Genomic DNA, 16,949 nt, shown 5'->3' with positions numbered 1-16,949 from the left:
AAGCTATCGTCCAAAAAATTCCCCGCTGCCCCGGAATCAACGAGGGCTAGGGTAGAAAAGGAGACATCATTAAAAATCAAAACCACAGGGAGGCAGACTTGTTTCTGGGTAATGCTAAGAATGACGGATGTTCTAACCTGGCTTCTGGAGGTAGAAGGCTGGGGACAGACCGGGCATGAGGCAATACGATGACCCGGTTTGCCACAGTACAGACAGAGGCTCTGTGTCAAACGTCTAGTGCGCTCTGCAGGGGTTAACGGAGCGCGACCAAGCTGCATGGGTTCAGAGTTGGAAGAGCTTTCGAGAGGTGGGGGGTGAGACGAGTTGGAGCCCACCGTACGCTCTTGGATGACTGAGGGACTACGAAAAGCACGATCACGTAGGAGATTATCAACCGTAATGGAGAGTTGAATATAATTCTCCAGCGACAGTGATTCTCCTCTACAAGCTAGCTCCATCTACAGCTGACTGCTCAAACCCAGGCGGTAGACAGTTAGAAGAGCGGGGTCACTCCACCCGCTGCCAGCGGCAAGGGTGCGGAAATCAAGGGCATAATCGGCTGCGGTGCGTGACGCCAGAAACACGAGGCGGCTGCCCACATCTCTACCAGCTGCAGGGTGATCAAAAACCACGGCAATCTGGTGGCAAAATTGTTCGTATGAAGTAAGAAGTGGGCTATCGGCCGTCCACAACGCGGTGGCCCATCGCCGTGCTTTGCCAGTGAGAAGTGAGATCAAAAAATGAATTCTCTCACTGTCAGAGCGTAAAAGGGGGTGATACTTCATATAAACACTGCACTGCATTAAAAACCCTTGGCAAGCGTCCGAAGAGCCATCAAACCTCTCGGGGGGTTGAAAACTCAATGCGCTCGGGAACACGTTGGGAGCATCAACGGGTTCAGGGACAGACACAGGTGGAACAGGGTTAAGCTGATCAGAAAGAGCATGTACCGTCTGTAGTATTTCTTGTATCTGCTGCCCCTGGGTTGTAAGCGCTTGATCATGTCTCCCCACGGTAGATCCTTGGGCAGTAATCGCCGCACAAATCCGCTCTAGTGAGCCTTGGAGGTTTTCCACGGAATCCATTGTGACAAAATTTTGTGGGGTTGGTTATTCTGTAACATGCACAAGAAGAGATAGTCACAATGTCGGGAAAAACTGCTTTATTGGCAGAATGGCAAAAGTACAAAGGGGCAAATCCAAAGAAGCGTAGTAAAGGGAAGCGTAAGGTCGAAGGCGGGAGATCAGAATATAACAAACAAACAAGAGAGTAGTTTAAACAGGGGAAAGCTAGCGAAACACTAGAGCTGGCAAAGCGAAGGGGTAAACTAAACAATAACCAACAACTGTGGGGAGAAAGGGCAGGGTATAAATAGGGGAAAAGAACAGTGCAGGTGAAACTAATATTCCGGTGATTGGGAGCGAGTGTGAGAGCTAGAGGGGGCGGGGTGAACTTGGGGATTAGCGTTCGTTACATTACCCCGTGTGACTCTACCATTCCTAGCAACTGGGGCAATTTGGTTGCTTAGGAGACCTGGCGGGAGTCAAAGTCTTTAAATATTTTTTCTGCGGCTTCTTGGCCACAAATTACTTTGACCCGCAGCTCCTTGGCAGTGCATTTGCTTTTAACATAGTACAATTCTCAATCTGTAAATCAGTAACAGCTCAAATATAATTAGGGGTATAATGCTCATTACTGATAACACTTATGTGCCTATAATTGTGACGTAATGAAGCTAGGAAGCAAGTTGCAAGTTGACAATAGTTTATTGACAGTCAAATTGAGAAGATAGGGGAAAAGTCCGGGGTGATGGTCTAGTGGCGCAGAGTCTCCAATGGTCAGATGATCGTGGTGAGAAGAGTGAAGAGAAGTGTTGAACAGACACGGCGAATCCGGGTAACAGCAAACAGGACACGAAACAGGGACAACGAGAGAACTGGACTGGAACTCTGAAGAGCGAACAACACCGGACATCACAAACAACGATCTGACAAGGAGATGAGAGAGTGGTGAGAATTTAAAGGGAATGGGAATGAGTAACAGCTGGTGAGAGGAGTGATTGCGGCAGAGCGCTAATCATGGTACAAACAACACGCCCACACATTCACGCACCCACACAACACACACTAAGAACAAGGCACGAGACAAGGAAGAGACATAGGATTAAATACCGTGACAATAATGCATTGACTGCAGTAGTCTACGCTCATCTACTTTCAAGGTGAGGCGTTTGGCATCTCAAAGTAGCCTAAAGTTGAGAAAGTTCAGTTTGATGCAAATGCAGAGCAATATCGTGCAGCGACAGCCAATGAGAAAAGACAGTGAAGCTCACATCATCTGTCTCCTGTGAGATAATGGAGATGAGTGCAGGAAAGACAGATGCTGTGTCTGAAATCGCCCACTCATTCACTATTTCCTATATAGTTAATGGCTGTGAGTGCACTATATTTCAGCAGTGAGTGAACGAAATGAGTGAGCGATTTCAGACGCTGACATAAATTCCATGCATCAGAGAGCACTCGGGAGCTGTCGCAGACATTTTATCATGAACATTTCACCTGTGTGGCTTCATGAATTTCATCAGCTCTGTAATTTTTATATAGTTTATACACTGATGTCAGTGGATCATTTGTGTATCTTATGTTTATTTAAATCACTTTTTTTAATGTCCAGAAGAATGGTTTACACATTTAACACATTTTACCATCACACATTACATTACACTATAGTATATATATATATATATATATATATATATATATATATATATATATATATATATATATATATATACTCAGCAAAAAAGAAACGCACCTTTTTCAGGACACTGTACTTTAAAGATAATTTTGTACAAATTCAAATAACTTTTGTAAAGGGTTTAAACAATGTTTTCCATGCTTGTTCAATGAACCATAAACAATAAATGCACATGCACCTGTGGAACAGTCGTTAAGACACACTTAGGATACTAAAGAGACCTTTCTACTGACTCTGAAAAACACCAATAGAAAGATGCCCAGGGTCCCTGCTCATCTGCGTGAACGTGCCTTAGGCATGCTGCATGGAGGCATGAGGACTGCAGATGTGGCAAGGGCAATAAATTGCAATATCCGTAATGTGAGACACCTAAGACAGCGCTACAGGGAGACAGGAAGGACAGCTGATTGTCCTTGCAGTGGCAAACCATGTGTAATAACACCTGCACAGGATCGGTACATCTGAATATCACACCTGCAGGACAGGTAAAGGGTGGCAACAACAACTGCCTGAGTTACACCAGTAATGCACAATCCCTCCATCAGTGCTCAGACTGTCTGCAATAGGCTGAGAGTGGCTGGACTGAGGGCTAGTAGGCCTGTTGTAAGCCAGGTCCTTACCAGCAACAATGTCACCTTTGGGCACAAACCCACCTTAGCTGGACCAGACAGGATTGGCAAAATGCTCTTCACTGACGGGTCGTGGGTTTGTCTCACCAGGGGTGATAGTCAGACTCGTGTTTATCGTCGAAGGAATGAGTGTTACACCGAGGCCTGTACTCTGGAGCGGGATCGATTTGGAGGTGGAGGGTCCGTCATGGTCTGGGGCGGTGCGTCACAGCATTATCGGACTGAGCTTGCTGTCATTGCAGGCAATCTCAATGCTGTGCGTTGCAGGGAAGACATCCTTCTCCCTCATGTGTTACCCTTCCTGCAGGCTCATCCTGACATGACAATGGCAGGCTCATCCCTCATGACAATGCCACCAGCCATACTGCTCGTTCTGTGCATGATTTCCTGCAAGACAGGAATGTCAGTGTTCTGCCATGGCCAGCAAAGAGCCCGGATCTCAATCCCATTGAGCACGCCTGGGTCCTGTTGGACTGGAGGGTGAGGGCAAGGGCCATTCACCCCAGAAATATCCGGGAACTTTCAAGTGCCTTGGAGGAAGAGTGGGGTAATATCTCACAGCAAGAACTGGCAAATCTGTTACAGTCCATGAGGAAGGTGGGTGGCTTCCTTAGCACCTAAAAATTATTTAGAAGAGAATGCTATATCTTACAGAGATACATGTAATAGCCAATGACATTTTCATTTAAAAGGCTCTGACAGCATAAAGTCATTCAGTATGGTTTTAAAGGAATAGCTCATCCAATAATTATAATTTACTCTTCATTTACTCACCCTTAAGTGTTCTCAAACTTGTATGAATTTCTTCCACAGAGCACAAATAAAATATTTTAGAATATGATCTGTTATCCCCATACAATGCAAGGCATAAAGGGGGCAAATAGCTTGTGTAAGACCAATAGCTTTTTGATTAGAACAGACAAAAAAAAAAGTTTTACTCCTTTTTCACTATAAATCTTGACAGTCTCCTAGCACTAGATTTCATGCTCAGCTCTTCAAGATTTCAAGATCGATTACACTTCCTGGCACCATCTAGCATTCTGGCATGCAATAAGTAACATGAAGTGTAATTGAGCTTGAAATCACGATTGGCTAGGAGACTATATATGAGATAGCGAAAAAGGAGTTACAGTTTGGTCTGTTCTCACACAAAACTGATTTGATTGCTTCAGAAGACCGTCATATGTATTACCTGAATGCTGCCTTTATGTCCTTTTTGTGATAAATAATATATGTGAACAATCCAACAAATTGTAATTTGCTGCGTGAAATCTCGACCGTAAAAATTACCCTTGCTAGTTTCGAGTCAAACATTGCATTTAGGCGGAGTTAGTAGGCAATTATAAATTAATCCATCAATGTGTATCATTTTACAGATTTATTTGTTTTAATAAAATAGTTTCTTACATTTGTAAAAGTTGCCACCTCCGGCGTTTGGATAGGGGGGCGGTTTCGGACACAGCTGCTACCTACTGTTCAGTTTAATGCATCGTATTCCATGCCTTTCTCTTAATCCAGTGTTTCCCAAACTGGGGTAAGCATACCTCTGGGGGTACGTGAGCCGTTGTCAATGGGGGTACGCCAATGACATTCTGAGATTTACCGTTCTTTCAATTTCATCACAGTCTAAAATAACATTCAAACCCAGTTCATGTATTTTTTGGTAGAAATACCTAAATGTTTGTGTCATAAAGGTCAGAAAAATATGCAATGAAATAAGATATTTTGCGCTTAAAAATGTATTTACTCATGCGTCGTGCGTGCACACATATATTTTTTCACCATCCCAGCGCTAGGTGACGTAGCTTAGTGATAGCAAGTAAAATATTTTGTAAAATAACTGTTTTACCAGACTCGCAAATGTCAGTCGCCACGATTTTAGTTTATTTTATTTTTTTCTCAGTTTAAATTGTATTTAAGGTTAGATGCATAGGGAGTTTTGATTCTGATGGTATTTATACCATAAGCTTTGATAACAGGTGTCAGACATTCAGCGCCACCAAATAATTTTCCACGTTCACACGCAGTAATGTTTTTACATTGTTGCATGGTGTTTTTTCAGCAAATGAGCTCAACCTTGCTAACAGTGTCAAATGTGACATAAAAAGCACCTTGAGCTGACCGCGCAATTGCACAGATTATTAATGCTCGAATTCGGCCGGCAATGCCATACCTGCAATGATGCGCAATTCCAGGCACAGAATTGAACGCTATTCTTGCATACCACGACGCGATGATGGGGGAGTTTTCAAGTTATGCAGTTATATCATATCTAGCGTTCCCATCTCAATCGGCAAGCCATTTATTCAGTATACGTATATGATTACCAAACATGTACAAAACATGTACAAATATAACATGTTCAATATAAGGGAGTTGTTTTACAAAGATAATTGTGTTAAACAGACATATTTTCAAATGACATTGTGTGAATTTTATCGTTAGAGAGGGGGTACGCGAAAGGATGTTGAATGTTTGAAGGGGTATGCCACTGTAAAACGTTTGGGAACCACTGTCTTAATCCATAGGCCTAATAAAAAAAATATTTTTTACCCAAGTAAAGATCCATCATGACCCAGATGTCAGCTGATGCTGCATGTTCAGCTCCTCCAGCTTCCACACTGAGTCCCCCTGGATCCAGATTGACACATCACAACACATATCTGTTCTTTGATATTTAAAAATTCTACCACTCACACCTGTCCACTACATGTATTGTATTAAAACCCTATATCCTAATCTATCTCTATTAACCTCTATTCCTAATAGATACTCCAACTCCCTATCTTTATGTCCATTATTGTATAAATATTGTATTAATTCCCTTCTCTCCCGTAGCAGTGACATAAATTTTGTGTTTTACAAAGTTTACTGCTTCAGTATTTGTAGATTATTTTTTCACATGTTTCTATGTTATTAATTTCTACCAGTTTTTTTATTTTATATAAATGTCTTCCCTTCTTGTCCTTATCCCATATTTCTTGCCACTCTTTCTTAATATGTTTCTTAATAATAGATTTTATTATCCCCCTTACCTAGTGGTACTCTAATATCCTCTTAATTTCTTTTTAAAGCCTTCTTCGTTAACTCATCAGCAGCTTCATTTCCATGAATCCCTTTATATGCTGGTACCCAACAGAATCCAACTGTCCCTCCTTTCCTTTGAATATGATACAAGAGCATGAATATTTCATTCATCAAATATTCTCTGGATTATCTTCGGGTAGCTAATGACTGCTACTGCACAATATCTTCAATTCAAATTCAACTGAAAGTCCCAATTAAGGGTACATTCTGAATTAGGTAAAAAAGCTTTTTCTTTTTATGCTCCTTGGGCATGGAATGAATTGCAAAATGTAATCTATTTAAATATACTTCCCCCTTTGAGCACTTTTAAAGATCTTTTACAAACTGTTTTAAAGGAAACTTGTAATTGTGTTTATTGATCTGATTTTATATCAACTATGTGTTTTTGCAGTATTTATCTTTTGAACTTTATTGTGAAACATATCTGCTGCCGTCTTGACCACGACTCCCTGGAAGAAGAGATTGTATTATCTCAATGGGACCGTCCTGGTTAAATATAGGATATAAATAAATAAATAAATAAAAATGATGTTAATACTGATGCTGAATCAGAACATATAACTTCTCTGTCAGGTCTTGTTTCCTCTACCCATATTAAACCTATTATGATGGCAGTTATCTCTACAGAATATATAGATAATTTAGCTGTTAATCTTTTTGAAATTTCTACACTTACTACTGGAATATACACTCCTATTCCTGTATACATAATTTTCTACTAAAACTGGTATTTGAAATTAATTTTACCTTTTCCACACATTCTTTGTACCATATTCCAAATTTTATTCGTAGATGTATCTTTTCCTATTGTTCAACAGAAATTTCTCCAACCTACTTTTTTAGCATTCTTTATAATTCTTCTTGTATTTGCTCTAGCTCTCATGTATTTCAAAAGATTAGTCATATTCATGTTTTTCCTTAGTTGTTTGAATATATTGTTTCTTTTCTTAATTTCACTCTTCTGTCCACCATCGTATATTCTTCATTTTCTGACCTGCTTTTTTTTCTTTGAGGAATATTGTGAAGAGGTCTGGAAGGAATGGAAACGCAGAGCTCTTCAAAAATAAGGGTTCCTTTAATAGTCACAGCAGGTATTTTACAAACTTTTGTCTTTCTATGAACAAAACAAAACTTCTCTGCACCATAAATCTCTTATCAATATTACTATTGTTTGTCTATGCCAACACTAGATTGACACGTTGTTCTCTTCTCGTCTGGAGGTTCTGTGCCCGTTTTATGCCGCTCTCCCCATGCTCACTGAAATTAGAGACAGGTGTTAAACATAATTTAGCTCAGGTGTAAGCGCCCTTACCGCTTTCTCCCTCGGACGGGCACTTGACCACGCCCCCGCTGCCACAGATATATAATATTGCTGCTTCTTATATGATATTAGAAACCAAAATATCCACAAAAAAGTTTTACTGATCCTTCATTTACTAGATTTATACTTCTCTCACAATAATTTATAAAAGATTTCTAGTCTGCTGGAACTTACTAGTGCTCTATCATCCATAAATTGTTCCACTATTTCCGCATTACAATCTATCTTTGTACTACCCCATAGCCAATTATGTGCATTGAAACCTCCACACCATAGTTCCCTTTTCCCTGTATTTCCAACAGCCTTTTCAAGTAAGTCTTGTAAAATGTTATCACATGGATTGTAAAAGTTAAAAATCACAATTGATCCCTCTTGGTAGAATACCTCTGTACCAACACATTCTATTTCTTTGACATCTGTAAGTGTTCTATATACACTCACCTAAAGGATTATTAGGAACACCATACTAATACTGTGTTTGACCCCCTTTCGCCTTCAGAACTGTCTTAATTCTACGTGACATTGATTCAACAAGGTGCTGAAAGCATTCTTTAGAAATGTTGGCCCATATTGATAGGATAGCATCTTCCAGTTGATGGAGATTTGTGGGATGCACATCCAGGGCACGAAGCTCCAGTTCCACCACATCCCAAAGATGCTCTATTGGGTTGAGATCTGGTGACTGTGGGGGCCATTTTAGTTCAGTGAACTCATTGTCATGTTCAAGAAACCAATTTGAAATGATTCGAGCTTTGTGACATGGTGCATTATCCTGCTGGAAGTAGCCATCAGAGGATGGGTACATGGTGGCCATAAAGGGATGGACATGGTCAGAAACAATGCTCAGGTAGGCCGTGGCATTTAAACGATGCCCAATTGGCACTAAAGGGCCTAAAGTGTGCCAAGAAAACATCCCCCACACCATTACACTACCACCACCAGCCTGCACAGTGGTAACAAGGCATGATGGATCCATGTTCTCATTCTGTTTACGCCAAATTCTGACTCTACCATCTGAATGTCTCAACAGAAATCGAGACTCATCGGACCAGGCAACATTTTTCCAGTCTTCAACTGTCCAATTTGGTGAGCTCTTGCAAATTGTAGCCTCTTTTTCCTATTTGTAGTGGAGATGAGTGGTACCCGGTGGGGTCTTCTACTGTTGTAGCCCATCCGCCTCAAGGTTGTGCGTGTTGTGGCTTCACAAATGCTTTGCTGCATACCTCGGTTGTAACGAGTGGTTATTTCAGGCAAAGTTGCTCTTCTATCAGCTTGAATCAGTTGGCCCATTCTCCTCTGACCTCTAGCATCAACAAGGCATTTTCGCCCACAGGACTGCCGCATACTGGATAATTTTCCCTTTTCACACCATTCTTTGTAAACCCTAGAAATGGTTGTGCATGAAAATCCCAGTAACTGAGCAGATTGTGAAATACTCAGACCGGCCCGTCTGGCACCAACAACCATGCCACGCTCAAAATTGCTTAAATCACCTTTCTTTCCCATTCTGACATTCAGTTTGGAGTTCAGGAGATTGTCTTGACCAGGACCACACCCCTAAATGCATTGAAGCAACTGCCATGTGATTGGTTGATTAGATAATTGCATTAATGAGAAATTGAACAGGTGTTCCTAATAATCCTTTAGGTGAGTGTACTATTCCCTGTTGAATAAATGTCACTACCCCTCCACCTTGTGCTCCCTTTTTATCCTTCCAGGCACATTTATATCCAAATATTTTAAATTGCAGATTTGGTTTGAGCCATGATTCTTGTACACATATTATACTCTGTTTTTGCTTTAATTCCATTATACATTTCTTAAATTCTTGTCCATTTGCTGTGAGAATTCTTGCATTCCATTGCAAAACCTTATTACCATCAGGCTAATCAGACAACTGAGAAGTATCATGCAATGATCGAGAAAGAACATCATATATCATTTGAACTGATATTCCAGAAATCCCCCACAATTCTGATGCTGTTTCCAGGATTACTTTTATTTTAGCTGATCTGCTTGTCATCATAGCAGTAACATTAATAATCTTGAAGATCAAAAAATTCTCCTTTGTCATTATTGAGTTTTCTTTTATAAAGCATTGATGACTGCTTTTGTTTCTTTCTGTCTTTTCCTCTCTCTTGTCCAAAGTATCTGGTTTGTTCCTGATTGCCATCTCATTGTTTTCTTTTTGTTCCTGACTATCATCTCTTTCTGCTTGTCATCTCTACTTCCACAAGCCTTTACAACTTCTGCATAAGTTACTTTATTTCTGACTTTGTATTTTTGAACTTCTCTTGCTTTTATCTGCACTTCACATCCTCCATATGCTAAGGAGGTTGTTTAGCCCACTACGAGTGGTGGTGGCGTAGTGGGCTAAAGCACTAAACTGTTACTCAGCAGGATGTAGGTTTGATCCCCACAGCCACCACCATTGTGTCCTTGAGCAAGGCACTTAACTCCAGGTTGCTCCGGGGGGATTGTCCCTGTAATAAGTGCACTGTAAGTGCATAATAAGGTTTATTAAGCAGATTTAGAGGTCTGCTGCCCGACCTTTGCCTGACGCGACCCGAGAACCCGACAGATTTCAGGTTCGGTGAGTTTGTCAAGTAGGACTTCGGGTTCGGGTCTGTATGAATGAAAAAATAAACAGGCCTACCAAACTTGTTTCGCGCTCTCAGTCACAGACACGCACGACTGGACGAGTTAGGGGCCGTTCACACGAATGTGTTTTTGCACGTGTCTGTTCTGTTTTCCCATTGTTTAAAAACACGTGGGCGAATGTCTTTGAAATTTGCACTGTGTCTCGCTTTTTATTCAGCGTCTCAAGCAGGACCGGCACATTTTAAACACCATGTCAAGTTAAAAAGAAAGAAACCCGCGCTCTATTTCAATCTTTGCGCTGTGTCTAGCACAGTTGTCACAAAGGTTCAACATTCTAAACAAGTTAAGGCTGCATAGAGGGGACTGTTGCAGTGTTTCATTTTATTCTAGATTGTTCTGCACCAAGTGAAGTTTCATTAAATTAACAGTCTCAGTGCTTTTTAACCCCCTTATGCTCTAGTGTACTAAGGGGTTGCCATGCCTTGTTAAAACTGTATGTATGTTTGTATTGTATGTATGTATGTATTGTTTCAGTACTGTTACTAATGTTGCCTATATGTTTACTTAAAGTTAGCTTATTGCAACAATACTTGCTAGGAGAAGAAGTTAAAGAGTAAGCGATTTCGGGTTCGGGCTTAAAATCTGATGGTAGCTGTCATATTCCCTGTTGTCTTTTGTTTTGGTACTTTTATGTTGAAATTCTTGTTTAGTTCCTTTTTCCTGTTAGTTTTGTAGTCCTTTGTAGTTTTATTCCTTGATTGGTTCTCCCTGATTATTTTTCATTCCCTGATTGTTTTCCCAGGTGTTCCTCCCCAGAGACCATTCCTCACGTGGCTCTGCCCGCCCCCCCAGAGACAATTCCTCACGCGGCTCCACCCGCTCCCCCAGAAACAATTCCTCACGCGGCTCCGCCCGCTCCCCCAGAGACAATTCCTCACACGGCTCCGCCCGCTCCCCCAGAGACAATTCCTCACACTACCCTGCCCGCTCCCCCAGAGACAATTCCCTGTCCTGTGGCTGCCTCCCAGGCCCCCTGACCCAGTCCCCGTCCTGTAGCCACCTCCCAGGCCTCTTGACCCAGTCCCCGTCCTGTGGCCACCTCCCAGGCCTCCTGACCCAGTCCCCGTCCTGTGGCCGCCTCCCAGGCCTCCTGACCCAGTCCCCGTCCTGTGGTTGCCTCCCAGGCCTCCTGACCCAGTCCCCATCCTGTGGCCACCTCCCAGGCCTCCTGACCCAGTCCCTGTCCTGTGGCCACCTCCCAGGCCCCCTCACCCAGTCCCTGTCCTGTGGCCACCTCCCAGGCCCCCTCACCCAGTCCCTGTCCTGTGGCCGCCTCCCACGCCCCCTGACCCAGTCCCTGTCCTGTGGCCACCTCCCAGGCCTCCTGACCCAGTCCCTGTCCTACGTCCGCCTCCCAGGCCTACTGGCCACCCACCTGATCTGTTCTGGTCCCCTTGGTCTCCTGGTCGCCCGCCTGATCTCCCTGACCTTTCCACATTCCTCTCCTCTCCTTGCCCCTTGTTCCCCCTTGGACTGCCTGTTTGCCCCTTGTGCCCCCCCGAGCCACATGTTTGCCCCTTCACTCCATGGACAATTAGTTTTTTGTTTTTGTACTTTTTTTGGAGCATTTGGAATCCGCTCCTTAAAGCGGGGGCTCTGTCATATTCCCTGTTGTCTTTTGTTTTTGTACTTTTATGTACAATCAGGTTCTCCCTGATTATTTTTCATTACTTGATTGTTTTCCCAGTTATTCCTCATTCCCTTGTGTATTTAAGCCCTTGGTTGCCTTGTTTCCTGTGTCGTTCTTGCATGTTTAGTTTTCATGTTCTGTGCTTGGTTCCCAATGTTTTGATTTTCTTTACATCCTGAGTTAGTTTGCTTTTTCTTAATTAATAAAGCTGTGTACTAGATCCACATTCCTCGACTGCCTTGTCACAGTAGCCTATTGTTCGTGCTGGGTAGGGTTGGGCCACACGGTCTCTGGTAAGGGTAGGTTTCATTTTAAGGCCCCTGCAGCACCCAAGGCAGATTTCTGTGCATACCCTCAGGTTGAATCCTGCAGGCGCCCATGGCATGTAGTTCTTTTTGTACAGTAGGCTACAGTTTATTGTTTTTACAGTTTACAGTTGACTGCTAAGACAATATTTCCTACATAAGAACAATACATTCAATTAATATCAACAGGATCAGTTGTTTAGTCAACATTGAGTTCTGAAACTTTGTATACATTATCTACAGACATCTCTGACAAAAAGTTATCAAAATAATTTTGATATGGTAAATTGTTCAGAAGATATTAGCCAATAGGTTTTTGGGTATGGCCTATTATGACTAAAATGACATATTTGTGAGCACATATTTGAAACTTTGTGTACATGGTCAAAATTTGTACACATGGACAAGAGAACGTCTCGTTACTAACGTAACCTCTGTTCCCTGATGGAGGGAACGAGATGTTGTGTTGATGAAGTGACACTAGGGGTCACTCTTGGGAGCGCCATTCATCTCTGATCTTTTGAGAAAAGGCCAATGAAAATTGGAGAGTGGAATTTGCATGCCACTCCCCCAGACATACGGGTATAAAAGGAGGGAAAATGCAGCTACTCATTCAGGTTTTGCACTGAGGAGCCGGGACAAGGTCCCGGTCATTTCAGCGGGTAGTTCAGAGTTGTGGCAGGAGGGACACAACGTCTCGTTCCCTCCATCAGGAAACAGAGGATACGTTACTATCTGAGTCGTTCCCCTTCTGTCACTCACTCGACATTGTGTCGATGAAGTGACACAAGTGGTCCCTATGGAAAACGCCACAACTACTGAACTGTGTTATGTGGACTGGCGGTGCAAGATGGGCAGAGCTCTTAGCCAGTGTACCAGGCTACGTAACTACCCCTGACACACTGGTAGGCGTCAAAACAGTCCCCTGCACCTCGTGGACAAGTTGACTGCTCAAAAATTAAGGACCGGCTAACCCAGCTGCAGCCTTCTCTCTTTTGTTCTCCCTGAGAAAAGAACAAAATCGTTCAGATGGGGGCCATATAAGGTCCAGGTCCGGGGGTGTCCCTCCAAAGAGGAGAACACTGTGGAGATCACGCCCCAGAGGAAGAGGCAGTGGAGCATCTGGAAAGGGAGATGTGTTTTACCAACAGGGAAAGCTTTTTGTGGAAAATACATCACGCGGGGTTATCAACAGGATAACCAGAGCATGTGTAGCATCTTCCTCAGTACAGGGCCTAGTTGACAAGTACTGAGCTGGTGGTGAGCTTCTCCGAAGACTCACCAGCCACTGGGCTAAGGAAGAAGAACAACCTGGGTTCACACTTTTTTACGAACACGACTGGGAAAAGAGCACACATCTTCAACTCAAGGGAGGGGAAAGGCACTTTGCGCAAGCGGAACACCCAGCCAGCTGTCTCAAGCTTACCTGTTTGTGTCACATAATAACACACAGCAGGAAAGTGCCTCAACCCTGAGGTTGTAAAACATCGCAAAGTTGTTAGGTGTTGCCCAGCCCGCTGCTCAACAGATTGATTCTGCCGTTGATCAAAGCCCAATATGCCATAGCCATGGCATCAACGACCCAGTGAGCAATTCTCTGTTTGGAGACACGCTTCCCTTCCGCTGTCCTCCAAAGCAGACAAAGAGCTGGTCAGAGCTTCTAAAGCTCTGCGTGCGATCCAAATAGATGGGCAAAGCATGCACCGGACACAGTAACACTAAGGTTGGGTCTACCTCCTCCTGGGGCAGTGCTTGCAGGTTCACCACCTGATCCCTGAACTGAGTCATGGGAACCTTGGGCACATAGCCCGGTCGGGAGAGTAATACGGACCAAACTGCAGCCACGGTTCGCTGACAGAAAACGCCTGCGTGTCCCCTACCCTCTTGATGGAGGTGAGCGCCGTCAGAAGAGCAGTCTTCAAAGAGATCGTCTTTAACTCAGCTGACTCTAAATGGAGCTCCCCATAGTAATACTGCCAGCAACAGGTCTCCGTGACGAGCACACGGTATGTGCCGTGGTGCTATGTCCATCTCGCGACTCTGACCCAAAGCCAGTGCTGAAGCGGTCTCATATGCATTAACCCGAGCGGCGTGACCACCGCTGAGGATGCCATATACACCAGGAGCCTCTGAAACGTTTTCAGTGGGACCAACATGTTTTTGCTGAACGTACGTAGGCAATTCAGCACCGAAAACGCATGTTTGTTCGTGAGGCGTGCTTTCATGGAGACCGAGTATAACTCCATCCCAAAAAAAGAGATACTCTGAACCGGGAAGAGGTTGCTCTTTTCCCAGTTGATCCGAAATCCTTAACGGCTGAGGTGCATGAGCACCAGGTACCTGTGTGCGCACAGCAATTATTGAGAGCATGCTATAATCAGCCATTTGTCAAGGTAATTGAGTATGCGAATGCCCACTTCCCTTAACAGGGCAAGTGCTGCCTCTGCGACCTTCGTGAAGATGTGAGGGGACAAGGACAAGCCGAAGGGGAGGACTTTGTACTGATATGCCTCACCATTGAACGTGAACAGTAGGAAGGGTCTGTGTCGAGGTAAAATCAAGACATGAAAGTACGCGTCCTTCAGGTCTACTGCCGCAAACCAATCTTGATGCCAGACGCTCGCCTTTGCGTCAGCATCTTGAATGGGAGTCTGTGCAAATCCAGGTTCAGAACTCGTAAGTCCAAGATTGGCTGCAACCTGCCACCTTTTTTGGGTAAGATGAAGTAGGGGCTGTAAAACCCCTTCTTCATCTAGGCTGGGTGGACATGATCTATCGTGTAGATCTATCTTCTGTAGAAGGGCGGCGATCTCCGCACGCAATGCAGCGGCATTCTCGCCCTACACTGCCGTGAAGCAATCGGAGTTGAACCTGGGCGGGCGCCTGGCGAACTGAATCGCATAGTCAAGTCGGACAGTCCTGATCAACCATCAGGAGTTTGCAAAATTTCTCCAATGGTGTTGCCGAACAGGCCAACCTGGGATATGGGGGCGTCAAGGAAACTAACCTTGTCGGCCACTCTCGATTTGACCAAGTTGAGCCAAAGGTGGCGTTCCTGGACCACCAAGATGGACATTGCCTGCTTGAGAGAAAGCGCAGTGATCTTCGTCGCCTGGAGGGCGAGATTGGTCACCGAGCGCAGCTCCTGCATCAATCCCGGGTCAGGACTACCCTTGTGCAGCTCTTTAAGTGTCTTGGTCCTGTGCACCTGCAGGAGTGCCATGGCATGCAGGGCGGAGGCGGCACATCCAGCAGCACCGTAGGTCTTTGCCACCAGTGACGATGTAAGCCTACAGGCCCTGTGCGGGTTTTCCCAATGGAGAAGCTCTCATTGAAGTCCCCAGATCGCCCCAAGTGCAAACCGATTATGCCTCATACCCATAGGTAGAAGGACTGGCCGGGAGCCGCTGGGGTGCATTCCCTCTTACGAAGGAAAGCTGTGACTGTAACGTAGCCATGGTCATATTCTCGCAATGAGGAAATGAACCATCCACGAAAGCATCGTGGCCATCAGAATCGGAGAGATAACGAGATATAGTGTCAGAAGGGACTGAGGTAACATGCTGAGTTTTATTAATTTTTAATTCTAGGGGGCGCTATAACTTAAGAAAATCCTATTCTTTCAACTGTGCAAAAAGCAGGTCATCCAAAAATAGCTGTCCCAACATCCACAGGATCTTTTATGTCAGATTTGATAATTTTGGTCATCTCTCCATATGTGCTCGGCTTCCGACAATAGTTGCTTGCTAAAGTTTATTTGGGAATGTTGCTGATAGAGCTTCATCATCATTGTTCCTTATTATTGGATTTTTATTAATTGCAAAATTCAGTTTAAAATAAAGCAAAGACTAGCATTACAATATAAATTCTTTATCAGGCAAAATGGCGAAGGTGTTTTTTCTTTCTATTTTTTAAGGCGTGGCATAGCAGAGAGGCAATTTGAATAATTGTTTTAGACATCTGTAAAGGAATTTTTTATAATAAGAATGCTGATTTAAGTTATCTCTTTTAAAATTCTTCCCAGTCAGATTAATAATTGCATATCTCCAAATAAAGATCTTCCTTGTCTGTAATCAATTTGAGATATCCATAAATTCATAATAGATATTGTTTGATGAAAATGGACTAGTAATAAAATGAAAGATATCATGAATCAAATGAAAGATATCGCCTATTAAATATTGACTAGTCGTAAATCTAATTCGAGATATACAGCTATATTTTGCCTAGGCATATCTTAGTTTCAGATATCAAAAAAAGTAATTAGGATATCTTTAAAGATGTTGTAGATATCTGTAATTGAATTCTAACTATTCCAAACCATATTAATGAAATATTTAATTAAGTTCTGACATGTCATAATTCAATTACAGATATTTACAATTGATTTTGTTACTAACAACAGTACAATTAATTAAATAACATGTACATTGGGTGAATTTCTCATCATAATACTTTCCATTTAAAAGCAACATAAGCATTCTATCCTGATTTAGCCAAGTACAACTGATTTTCTTCCGAATTGTATCTGCTGGCTTTTATTTTGAAAGACAAATCAC

The 16,949-nt window shown here is 43.1% G+C and overlaps 1 protein-coding gene across 1 annotated transcript; it reads right to left on the bottom strand.

Annotated features, from left to right (window-relative positions):
- Positions 1-458: 458 nt before the first annotated feature.
- LOC127621657 (protein LDOC1-like) lies at positions 459-1,085 on the bottom strand. The gene has a single exon (XM_052095343.1). The coding sequence runs from the start codon at positions 1,083-1,085 to the stop codon at positions 459-461; it is 627 nt and encodes a 208-aa protein (XP_051951303.1).
- Between the last annotated feature and the right edge of the window lie 15,864 nt (positions 1,086-16,949).

The sequence above is a fragment of the Xyrauchen texanus genome, chromosome 3 (assembly GCF_025860055.1).
Source record: "Xyrauchen texanus isolate HMW12.3.18 chromosome 3, RBS_HiC_50CHRs, whole genome shotgun sequence".
Lineage (NCBI taxonomy): Eukaryota > Metazoa > Chordata > Actinopteri > Cypriniformes > Catostomidae > Xyrauchen > Xyrauchen texanus.
Note: the sequence above shows the minus strand (reverse complement) of the source record. Positions and strands in the feature narration are given on the sequence as shown.

Excerpts from the sequence above, each read along its gene's own strand:
- LOC127621657 (XM_052095343.1), bottom strand. The coding sequence starts at position 1,085 with ATGGATTCCGTGGAAAACCTCCAAGGCTCACTAGAGCGGATTTGTGCG.